Below are 12,511 nucleotides of genomic sequence, written 5' to 3' on the forward strand. Positions count from 1 at the left end.
ACATGTCCACCGTAAGATGAACCTAAGTAGGCTAGAATGGGGTTGCTAGGTGTAAGTATGTAGGACTAGTAGCATGCCAAATTTTGTGCTATTGCCATAGAGAATGCATTGGGCGTTTAAGTTAAATAACTCATAAACTACAAAACATAAAAATAAAAAAAAGATCCAGCATGTGTCTCCACAGTAAGCTGAATAATAAAAAGTGTGAATGGAGTTTCTAGGTGAAAGTGACTTTTGACGTGCCTATAGAGCTGCCATTGAGCCCCATGTTAAATGTCTCAAATTTGAAAGCACTATATTTCTAAAACTATGAAACATTTCAAAGATTCCTTTTCAGGCAAACATGTCCACCGTAAGATGAACCTAAGTAGGCTAGAATGGGGTTGCTAGGTGTAAGCATGTAGGACTAGTAGCATGCCAAATGTTGTGCTATTGCCATAGAGAATGCATTGGGCGTTTAAGTTAAATAACTCATAAACTACAAAACATGAAAATAAAAAAAAGTTCCAGCATGTGTCTCCACAGTAAGCTGAATAATAAAAAGTGTGAATGGAGTTTCTAGGTGAAAGTGACTTTTGACGTGCCTATAGAGCTGCCATTGAGCCCCATGTTAAATGTCTCAAATTTGAAAGCACTATATTTCTAAAACTATGAAACATTTCAAATATTCCTTTTCAGGCAAACATGTCCACCGTAAGATGAACCTAAGTAGGCTAGAATGGGGTTGCTAGGTGTAAGTATGTAGGACTAGTAGCATGCCAAAGTTTGTGCTATTGCCATAGAGAATGCATTGTGCGTTTAAGTTAAATAACTCATAAACTACAAAACATAAAAATAAAAAAAAATCCAGCATGTGTCTCCACAGTAAGCTGAATAATAAAAAGTGTGAATGGAGTTTCTAGGTGAAAGTGACTTTTGACGTGCCTATAGAGCTGCCATTGAGCCCCATGTTAAATGTCTCAAATTTGAAAGCACTATAGGCCCTCATTTATCAACCGTGCGTACGCCAAAATATGGGCGCACGCCGAAATTACCGACATTTTCGGCATTTAACATTTCCGGCAAAGCTTGAAATTGAACTTGAGTAGGACAAAATAGTCACGTCTGGTCGCGAGCTGGCGTACGCTGTTTTTCTGTTTTAGACAAGCGGAGCAGCCTTGTCTGAACTGCTGAGAGGCTGTCACAGGCATCAAAACATATATGTATTCACTCCTAAAATGTTTATATAAAAGGTATGTATAATGTATATGGGCTACATGTAAAAAATAAATAAATAAAAATGTTAAGGAATACATATGTGTCATATGAAATTAGTAGGAGATAAAATCGCGCAATTAAAAACAATGTTGCAAGAGATGCTTAAGCCATTTAAACAGTGTTTTGCATGAGCGCATACGTACATGCGAGGATTTGGGCTGTCTGTGCTGAAATATTTCCATGACGGGACGTTGGAGAGTATAGTGCAGCAGCTGCTGCAGCTCAGCTGCGGAGTCCCAACGTGCAGGTATAGCCTACTGTAGCCTAATCTACAGCATGAAGGCCGATGTCTTTCTTACGGTATGTGCAATATAATAAACCCGACGCGTCGCTCGAATGCCAAATGTACCGTGCCAGGCTCCCAGCGCAAGTGGGAACTGCATCGGATATATAGGTATATTACCCAGCCAGCCCATGCACCAGCCACATGAGGCTATGGTTTTGGCTGCACATTCATATAACAGTGACTAACGACTGCGAGGCAATCTAAATAGACTGGCGAACGTCGGAACGTGCATGGTCAGTTGGTCACGGACGGACCACTGTGATAGAGAGAGACAGACAGACAGACAGACAGGACAGGAGGAGCACCTGTAAAACAGCAGCGTGTGTGTCAGTGTGCCTATTTGTTATTTAATTATGGTTCACAGGTTCAGGTTTTCGTTCACTAATATATCTTGTTGTATATTAAATTAAAAATACTTTAATAATTTAATATACAACTAACAACACACAGTTAAAGTTGCAAATAGCGATATGTGCGTGCGTGCGTGCGGGGGGTGAGGGGGAAGCGAAGCGAGAGGAGAAACAGACAGCTTTATTTAATGTGTCATGTAGGTGCGTGCGTGCATGACAGCAAGGCAAGCGAGGTGAGAGGGAAACAGACAGGGACCCTGCATGAATTAAATAAAGTTGGTCACAGGGTAGGCCTACAACTTTATTTAGTTGTCTGTTTCTCCTCTCGCTTCGCTTCCCTTGCTGCCCGCCTCACCCCCCGCACGCACGCTTTATTTAATTCATGCAGGTGTTCGTTCTTTATTTGTTTAACAACACACCAGTTAGTTGGGCTTGCAAGTTGCGTGTGCGTGCTGTGCGTGTGTATGAGAGAGGGGGAGAGGCGGGCAGCAAGGCACGGGAGAAACCTATTTTTTCATGTAACCATGGTTTCAGGAAACGTATTGCCGTTGTTCATGTCGCAAAAACGAGGGCGAGGCTTGATTTCTTAGGGCGTGCCAGATCAAATTCAGCCGTGACATTTATTAACGTGAGAACAAAATTAAGGAAGGATCAGCTGTTTGCGATCACTTTATAAATGCCGTGGCGACGTGGGTGTACTACGAAACCTGCACTCGAATCTGTGGCAGATTTTACACTCGATTGATAAATGAGGGCCCTACTGGCTAAAAAAAGTCAATGCAGGGTTTGTTATAGTACAGTCAGTGTCCATTTTCATGGTTTTCAACTATAAAAAAGTGATGAAAATCATGCTTTTCAATGACATAACTATCTTCATGGTTTTTGACAAACAGTGAGTAGTATACGTATGCCTATGTCGTTTTTCATGGTTACATTTTTTTGAAAATCAACTGGAAAAATGGAAAATGACTAGGCATGACAATGACATTTATCATCACTTTTTTATCGTTGAAAACGATAAACGATAAAATGTAGTTTTTCATGTTTTTTGCCGATAAAATAAATGAAAATCATCAACATACATAGGCTATGTAGTTTTTCATGGTGTGACGATAAAAAAAAGGTGAAAATCATGAAAAACACTATAGTATGTCGTTTTTTCACGATTTTCATCTTTTTTATTTATCGGCAAAACCATGAAAAACGACATACATGTCATTTTTCATGGAGCCGTGTGAAGTTCAAAGGGATAATCAAGAGCTCCGTCTGAGCTTCACATTTCTTTTTACAGACAGTCAAAATGGCAGGGGCTTTAGCTAGCCCCCTTTGATGTATGTGTGCACGACATGGCTTTGTATTTGAAAAGGTTAACTTTATTAAAACAACTACAAAAATAGACAACACAATGAATTACAATGGCATCAAGGTAGCAAGCTTTTCTACAAAGAAACAAGAGACCCCCAAAATGTAACAAAGAGTTTTCCATATATTAGTGAAGGAAAAGAACAATTCTGTCATTTAAAAAATATGTACACATCATTGGGTTCAGCTTTTCAAAGACACAAAAAGACAAAATAACAGACATCAAGGAGTGTCTAAGTACATACAGTATATTCATAAAGATATGGGTTCATCTGAAGTACAGTGTATCAAAAATGATCAATTGAGAAGCATACTTTATTGAAATGGCACAGGCCATTCCCACTCATTCAATCAGTAAACATTGATTACTTGATAATTTGTAAAACTCATTGTGGACTTATTAGCATTTCTGTAGTCAGTAAGATTGGTTCTACTGTGGTCAGTTTATTGATTAGATGGTTTCATAAAGAGTTTTGTGTTGCCATTTTCAGTGGTGGGAAGTACATGTACTCAAGTACTGTACTTAAGTGAAAGTTTCAGGTATTTAATTTTTTTACTTGATTGGAGTATTTTCATTTTGAAAAGTTATGGAATGAGACATTCTGCATAATGTTTCTTTTATTATTATTATTTATTTATTTTAACTTTTTGTATTTTTAAGTATATTTTCATGCCAATACTTTGTGTACTACTACTAAAGTTTAGTAGTTTGAATACCAGACTTTTACTTTCTACTATGCAGTATTGATACTTTTACTAAAGTAAAAAAAAAGGATAACTTCTTCCACCAGTGGCCACCATTTAACCAAACTTAGGAGAGTTACGACTCCCAATATGTATTAGTTAACCAATGCTACAACTTTATAAGAACAAAAATAAAAATGTTTTTAATACAGTAATAGATTTGAATGAACAAAATTAGATTATAGTTATGAGTCAACACCTCAATGCTGTCGCTGATTTAAGAGCATAATGGTTTCATACAATCAAATGATGAAAAGATGTCATGGAAGTAAAACAAAACAAGAAAAAAACATTTACATCCATTTGTTTGAAAATGCTTTGTTGAAGAAGATGTTTAGCTCTGAAACATGTTCAGCACAAGCAAATTCAATTCCACATTGACAGGCATGTTACATACCAGAGAAGAATTATTCAGCTCGGCCAGGGATACAGGATTTTAAAGTGCAGCTGGTAGTGGAATTTTAACATTTATCCCTGTGTCTGGGTCATGGCCAGATTCATGCATTTCCAAAACTCACATCTTACATCTGAGCAGGTGCATCTCCTAATGTCTGTCCTTTCGTCTGCCCTAGGGGGCAGTATTGTCTCTGTTTCGGGGGAGAGAGTCGTTCCAGTTTGCTGGTCATATTATCGCCAGTGGCAGTAGCACCAGCAGATCTCTGTTCAGTTTCAGGGTCAGTTCTCAGGTGTGTGGCCCACTGTTTTGGCACCAGAAAGACAGTTCTCTCTGTGGGCTGTGGCTCAGAGTTAGGGCTCACAACAATAAAGGTCATCGGAGATCTGGTCTTTTTTTCCCTTTTTTCTTTGTGCAGCTCTCAGACCATGTGCAGGGAGTAGTCTGGTTTAAAATGGCTGTAGTGTTAATATAGTGTAGTTGATTCCTCTTCAGCTTGAATGAGACAACAAACACCACAACCCCTTCACAGAAAGAAGGAGTCTAATGTATTCTGGTCATCATCATACATTTACATTTTAACCACTTGGCTCTTTTGCAAAAGCAACTTGTCTTGGCTCTGTGACATTCTCTCAGGGATGCTTCTTCAACACAGGAGCAAGGGACTGAACCAGTTACCCTATCCACACTCTGCTATAAGCATACAGTTATAACTGTGGTATTGGATGCTCCTTTAAGTAGCTACAGGGAAACCATGCTAAAATGTTGTTGAGCATGGGGGGAAGTGGAGGGGAAATTGTTGGAGATGGGAATAATAATAGTATACAGCAAACTGTGCACAGTATGCCTACTCATACTGTAAATACTAAGACAACACACTCTTGTACTGTATGTGCACTGTCCCCACTAGATGGCAAGGTGTTACATGAAATGCACGAGGCAACAGAAATGTATACATATATAAAGTTACACCATCACCTGTAAAAAATAAAAAACCCTTATCGTTTGCATTTCAAATGTTTTGCAGGTCATCCACATAGTTTTACAAACTCTTAATCTTCTATTATTATACATCAAAGTACAAGAAATTCCCATCCTTTTTTGCTTTCATCTGCAGCATCTGTTAAGCCCTCTAACACACATTTTACAGCATTTAATGTTAGTCGTACGTGTTAAGTCAGCTTATGTGGAAAAATAAGAAACTAGAATGCCTACTACGCAGACTGCAGCCCACCACCTACCATTGTGTCTCATTCATTACCAAACGTAGCTCCACTATTAAGGGTTAAAGGAAGTGGGGGTGTGGTTAAGCTTAATTTATTTAAGCTTAACAAGGCAAAGGTGTCCCCTGTCAAAAATACATTTACATGTTATTTTTCGTGTGCAAGGGACATTGTCGTACAATGTAGTACAACATGAAGCGTTAGGTTTGGGGGTGGGGTTAGGGGACTATCGAAAACCGAGCCAGCGGCGTCTTAGCCCTGTCCGCCCCAGGAGATACAAAAATATACAAGCAAGCAAACCTGCTCCCAGCCCCTCTCCGCCTGTACTGCTGTACACCACCGCCACCTGTAGCCCCCATCTCCACCTCTCTACATAGCCTGTCCTCTTCTCTTCTTTATTATATTCCCTCTCTTTCCCTGTGTCTATCGCTACACCATGTTCATGGCGTCCTCGGTGAGAAAGGAGTGGATGTGTACGAAGGAGGGGCGGAGCTTGCAGTCCCGGTTCCAGCAGCTCAACATGAGCTCATAGAGACCCTGAGGACACACCGCTGGACGACTCAGATACACCTAGAGGACAGACAGACAGAGTAGGGGACACGTTACTTACATTTATTTTTACTTGGTGTCCCTATTTATTCATGTTCATCACGTGACAGCATCGTATGGCAACGTATAAAATAGGGTATAAAATATCAAATACAGTACTTTTCTAACAGACTGAAGGCATTTGACATTTTGACTTTTGAAAAATAATATTGAAAAAACTGTTAACTGGTTAATGTGTTTACCGTCACTTTAAAAGTGTCTCGTCTTCGTTGTTTAAACATGACGTCATGGGCGCTATGCTCGATAACAGGCTTGATAAGCCCAAAGCGTATTGATAACGGGTACTCAATCAGTTTGTTATCAGGTTTTTTCGGGTTTCAAGCTCCACCCCTAGGCAGGATTGTGTGTGGGTTTCTGGTGAGTCCACAGCTACATTTCTCATAGTTAGGGACCCTTACAGGTCTGTAACTCAGAGAGTGAACAAAATGCACCCTTACAGGTCTGTAACTCAGAGAGTGAACAAAATGCACCCTTACAGCCGGCCTGTTACTGTTACAAATGGAACCGAATGGAGCCTTTAAGTCTGTAACTCTGGGAGTGTACTACAAATGGAACCAAATGAACCCTTACGTGTCCATTTGTACACTTCCAAACTTATGCATACCGAACTGGGGGTCCTTGAAATTAAAACGTTTAAACGAATCCTCTGGTGTGGTGTACGTACCTGTCTGCCGTGGTCCCTGAAGAACTCCCCAGCGTTGTCTATGACCTGCTCATCTGTCAGGTTGGAGTACGGCTGCTCCTGACACACGCTGAGCATCTCCCACAGAGTCACACCAAACGCCCACACGTCACTGGCTGTGGTGAACTTACCCTGTAACACACACACACACACACACACACACACACACACACACACACACACACACACACACACACACACACACACACACACACACACACACACACACACACACACACACACACACACACACACACACACACACACACACACACACTGTATGATCATCACTATTCATCATCATCATCACTGACAGCACGCACGCACGCACACACATTTTAGTTCTTTATTTCAAATCCACAAATTGCAATTAATTTGACAAGGAAACAAATATGACGGGGTCGACAGTTCATGTTCACTCAAGGATACACAATTGGCACCGCCTATAACAGCCGAAACGGAACAGTAATTTGGCAAGTTGTTTGGCTTTGCTCTTTGTCATGCCAGCTATTCTTAGGCCACTCATGGTCAGTTTATGCACATGGCCCAGGCTTCCGAATATCAGCATGGCAAAACACACTCGCACGCACACTCACACTCACACTCACACACACACTTCTGTCTCACCATCAGTATACACTCCCAGGCCATCCATCGTATGGGCAGCACCGCTCTGCCCTGGATCCTGTAGTAGTCTCCAGCGTAGAGGTTCCTGCTCATCCCGAAGTCTGCGATCTTGATGGGCCGCTCGCCGCCCCGGTCCTCGTTGCTCTCCCCCCGCTCGCCGCCCACCAGGCAGTTACGGGTGGCCAGGTCCCGATGGACGAAGTTGAGCGAGGACAGGAACTTCATCCCCGACGCGATCTGACTCGCCATGGCGATGAGAGCCGGGTAGCTGTGAGAGAGACGGAGCAAGGGAAGGAAGGAAGGAACGCCGGGAGGAAGGGGCAGTGGGAGAATACTGTGGATTACTATAAAATAAATGGAGGGGCCATTTAGGTAAGGGGTGTGTGTGTGTGTGTGTGTGTGTGTGTGTGTGTGTGTGTGTGTGTTTGCGTGTGCGTGCGTGCGTGCGTGCGTGCGTGCGTGCGTGCGTGCGTGCGTGCGTGTGTGTGTGTGTGTGTGCGTGCGTGTGTGCGTGTGTGTGTGTGTGTGCGCGAAAACCATGAAAAACGACATACTATAGTATGGTGGTAGTATTTGGCGGTGCATCATCGTTCCAAAAACTCCGAAGACACTAGACTGGCCTCAAGTAGCCTACTCGCTGCTATATTATTATATCGCAACATAATGTTATATTATTGACCTAAAAGGCATTATATCAACAAGATAGTATGAACTATGAATAAAAAACAACGCCCTGGTAAAGTCTGTCCCGACAGCCAGGAACCTTGGTGTTGTCCTGGACAGTCAGCTCTCGCTCAAAACACAAATCACAGCTGTCACTCGATCAGGAGTCAGCCCAGCTCTTAACCCATACAACAGTCTTGTCAAAACTTGACTATTGTAACTCCCTCCTTACTGGCCTACCGGCATGTGCACTTAAGCCCCTCCAACTGATCCAAAATGCCACAGCTCGCTTGGTCTTCAACCAGCCAAAATTCTCCCCCCTTCTCCGCTCCCTCCATTGGCTCCCGGTCGCTGCCCGCACAGAATACAAAACTCTGATGCTGGCATTCAAAGCAACCAAAGGCATGGCTCCCCCATATCTTACAAGTATGATCGTACCCTACAAACCCTCCCGCACACTCAGATCAGCCAACGCAGGGAAGCTGGAAGTACCTTCACTAAAAACGCCGGGACAACGCTCCACACGTCCCAAACTCTTCTACCTTCTGGCTCCAAAACTATGGAATGCACTTCCCATCACAATCAGAACTGCAGCCTCACTCCCAATCTTCCACCGTAGTCTGAAAACCCACCTCTTCAGACTCCACCATGGCCCGTAGCACTAGCCCCTTAGATAGCACTTCATGTAGACTTAGATAGTATTTTAAATATAGCACTTTATGTAGACTTAGATAGTATTTTAAACAGACTTATAGCATGTTACGTAGACAGCACTAGAATTGCATTTTATGTAGTCATAGCACTTTATAGTTACGTTCTTAGCTTACGCATGTTTCATGATAACTACTTTTTATATATGTGATGTATGCCATGCTTTTTGTTATTGCTTAATGTAAATCGCTCTGGATTAAGAGCGTCTGCTAAATGCCTAAATTGTAAATTGTAAAGATACCAAGGATTCGACAGTGATGCAACACGGAAGTAACACGGGCTCGAAGTCGCTGATGAATCCTTGTATCTTAACTTCCTGGTGACGCAAGATTATAGATTCATGGTCAGGAAAACTTGGGATTCCCTTCTCACATAGCGGTGGTATACTGTATGTCCCGCGGACCGGCACCGGTGTGCGTACCGATGGTTGGGAACCTCTGCTGTAGAGCTCACTACACTTTTGAAATACAGACATGGTGCTTCTTACTGACCATGATACTGACATAATACTGACCATGATACTGACCATGATACTGACCATGATACTGACATAATACTGACCATGATACTGACCATGATACTGACCATGATACTGACATAATACTGACCATGATACTGACCATGATACTGACCATGATACTGACATAATACTGACCATGATACTGACCATGATACTGACCATGATACTGACCATGATACTGACATAATACTGACCATGATACTGACCATGATACTGACCATGATACTGACCATGATACTGACCATGATACTGACCATGATACTGACCATGATACTGACCATGATACTGACCATGATACTGACATGATACTGACCATGATACTGACCATGATACTGACATGATACTGACCATGATACTGACCATGATACTGACATAATACTGACCATGATACTGACCATGATACTGACCATGATACTGACATGATACTGACCATGATACTGACCATGATACTGACATGATACTGACCATGATACTGACCATGATACTGACATAATACTGACCATGATACTGACCATGATACTGACCATGATACTGACCATGATACTGACATGATACTGACCATGATACTGACCATGATACTGACACGATACTGACTGACCACGATTCTGACTGACCACGATTCTGACATGATACTGACATGATACTGACCATGATACTGACCATGATACTGACATAATACTGACCATGATACTGACCATGATACTGACCATGATACTGACCATGATACTGACCATGATACTGACACGATACTGACTGACCACGATACTGACTGACCACGATTCTGACTGACCACGATTCTGACTGACCACGATACTGACTGACCACGATTCTGACTGACCACGATTCTGACATGATACTGACCATGATACTGACATGATACTGACTAACCATGATACTGACCATGATACTGACATGATACTGACATGGTCACCATCATAACCGTAAATAAATAACTAATTTCTGTTCATACGAGTGCACATTGTTTTGCGTGTGTCCCATGGTACCTGATAGTGGGGGTGTTGTGCGATGGACCGCTCTTGTCCAGCAGCACGCGGTGGGAAAGGTACTGGTTGAGGTCTCCACACTCCATGTACTCTGTGACCATGCACAGAGGGTCGCTGCTCACACACACACCCAGCAGACGGATGATGTTAGGATCCTTCAGACGAGACAGGATCTTCACCTCCTTCAGGAAGTCATTCCTGAGACAGAGAGAGAGAGAGTGTGAGAGAGAGAGTGTGTGTGTGAGAGAGAGAGAGTGAGAGAGAGAGAGTGAGAGAATCCATCAACAAAGACAATCGCTCAAACTTCATGCATATCAGAAACTTAGTAACTTCACACAAGAGTGTGCTGGGGACGGCTGTAGTTCAGTGGCTAGTGACTGTAGTCTACCGTTACACGCTATATACAGTACGTAGTATGTATGCTGTGCTGAAGGTTTTTTGGGGGAAAAAGCATATACCGTCTGCTAACCATTTCATCCACTGACCACGTGCGAGCGTGTAGCCTATACGTGTGCATGTCACACAGGGAATAATTATGGTATACTGTACAGTCTGAACCCCCCCCCCCCCCCCCCAGGCTACAGCACTGGCCGTCTGGTAATGTGAAGATCACTGGTTCGCCTCCCATGTCCCTGTGTCCCTGAGCAAGACTCTTAACCCCTAGCAGCACCCACCATGACCATCTGAGCAGCCATCAGCCGGGTGAAGCTTGCTCACATCCCGGGCTCACTCACATTTCATGTCTCAGGTGCTTCTCTTGTTCACTATCACCGATCAATCACTTGTTCCTTCATGGAGAATTAGTTGGCAACGCATTTGGATGCACATATTAATTCGCCAAAATTGGTCTTAGTCAGGGAAGATAGTAGGACTTCTTGAAGTGGACAAACATGAGTCAAATCACTGGCTGAATTGGTTCTTAATTGCCTTGAAAACTGGCCAATTCTCTCCCTCTCAGCTTCCATATTAACACTAGTGGTCTGCTTAAAAGTAAGGAGAATTCAGACAGACGTGAGGTTTTACTGAATGCAGGACAAAGTAAGGGAGGGTGAATGAGTGAAAGAGAGAGAACGCCCCCCCCCCCTTCTAGAACAAAGCAGCTGGACAGATCACGTTTGATGGAAACAACATGAACAAGCAGTTCTATCACTTCTAAATGACGTAGCTGACTACGGCTTGTGAGAACATGCAGAGTCAGACCCACATCCCACTAATGCTGCACTTGGAATACGTCCAGAACCAAAGATAGTGATAAAAACAATGGTATATATTGGGCTGTAACACACACACACACACACACACACACACACACACACACACACACACACACACACACACACACACACACACACACACACACACACACACACACACACACACACACACACACACACACACACACGTTGGCACTACAGACCTGGCATTCTTTGAAGCGTCTGGGCGCAGTATCTTCACAGCCACCAGCAGGGGGCGACCTTTCCTGACATTGAAGGGAAACTCCAGGTTGGGCAGGTCCTGAGGATTCTCGATTTCACACAGGTGTACCTTTAACGGGCAGATAATAGACGCTGTTATACTGCAACAACATGTGGATGCACGCACACGCACACGCACACGCACACACACACACACACACACACACAGTCACACACACACACACACACACACACACACACCTCTCCAAACTGGCCCTCTCCCAGCTTCTCCTTGAAGACCAGTCTGTGCCGGGGCAGCTCGGGAAGTGGGGGGCCGGCGGCCGACGAGTCCGCCACGGGGCTGGACGAGGTGGAGGAACAGTTGGCGGCGGCGGCGGCAGCGGGCACGGCGTACGTGTTGTTTCCGCTCACCCCCTGGAGGCTCACGATGTCGGCCTCGGCGTAGTGTGGCACGCTGGGGGGGGACAGCGAGGGGTAGGGAGGGGCACCCGGGTACGGGGGAGGCTCCTCCTGGTGCGCCAGGGGGAAGCTCTTCTCCAGGTCTCTGTCCACACCGCAGGCTGCACCAGGAGGAAGGGAGGAGAGAGAGAGAGAGAGAGAGAAGAGATGGAGAGACAGGTGGCAGGGTCCGAAGAAGAGATGA

General features: G+C 43.7%; 1 protein-coding gene across 5 annotated transcripts in view; it reads right to left on the minus strand.

Annotated features, from left to right (window-relative positions):
• Positions 1-3,250: 3,250 nt before the first annotated feature.
• ddr1 (discoidin domain receptor tyrosine kinase 1) overlaps positions 3,251-12,511 on the minus strand; it is a 96,215-nt gene continuing 86,954 nt past the window's right edge. For all 5 annotated transcript variants that reach the window (XM_083760659.1, XM_083760657.1, XM_083760658.1 and 2 more), the window contains 6 exons: positions 12,109-12,428; positions 11,850-11,977; positions 10,433-10,630; positions 7,535-7,802; positions 6,890-7,039; positions 3,251-6,186 (listed from right to left, as the gene is read on the minus strand). In XM_083760659.1, the coding sequence (XP_083616785.1) occupies positions 6,046-6,186; positions 6,890-7,039; positions 7,535-7,802; positions 10,433-10,630; positions 11,850-11,977; positions 12,109-12,428 (1,205 nt within the window). In that variant the 3' untranslated portion in view covers positions 3,251-6,045. The remainder of the gene's footprint in view (positions 6,187-6,889; positions 7,040-7,534; positions 7,803-10,432; positions 10,631-11,849; positions 11,978-12,108; positions 12,429-12,511) is intronic.

The sequence above is a fragment of the Protomyctophum parallelum genome, assembly GCF_964188405.1.
Source record: "Protomyctophum parallelum genome assembly, chromosome: 3".
In the NCBI taxonomy this organism is placed as follows: Eukaryota; Metazoa; Chordata; class Actinopteri; order Myctophiformes; family Myctophidae; genus Protomyctophum; species Protomyctophum parallelum.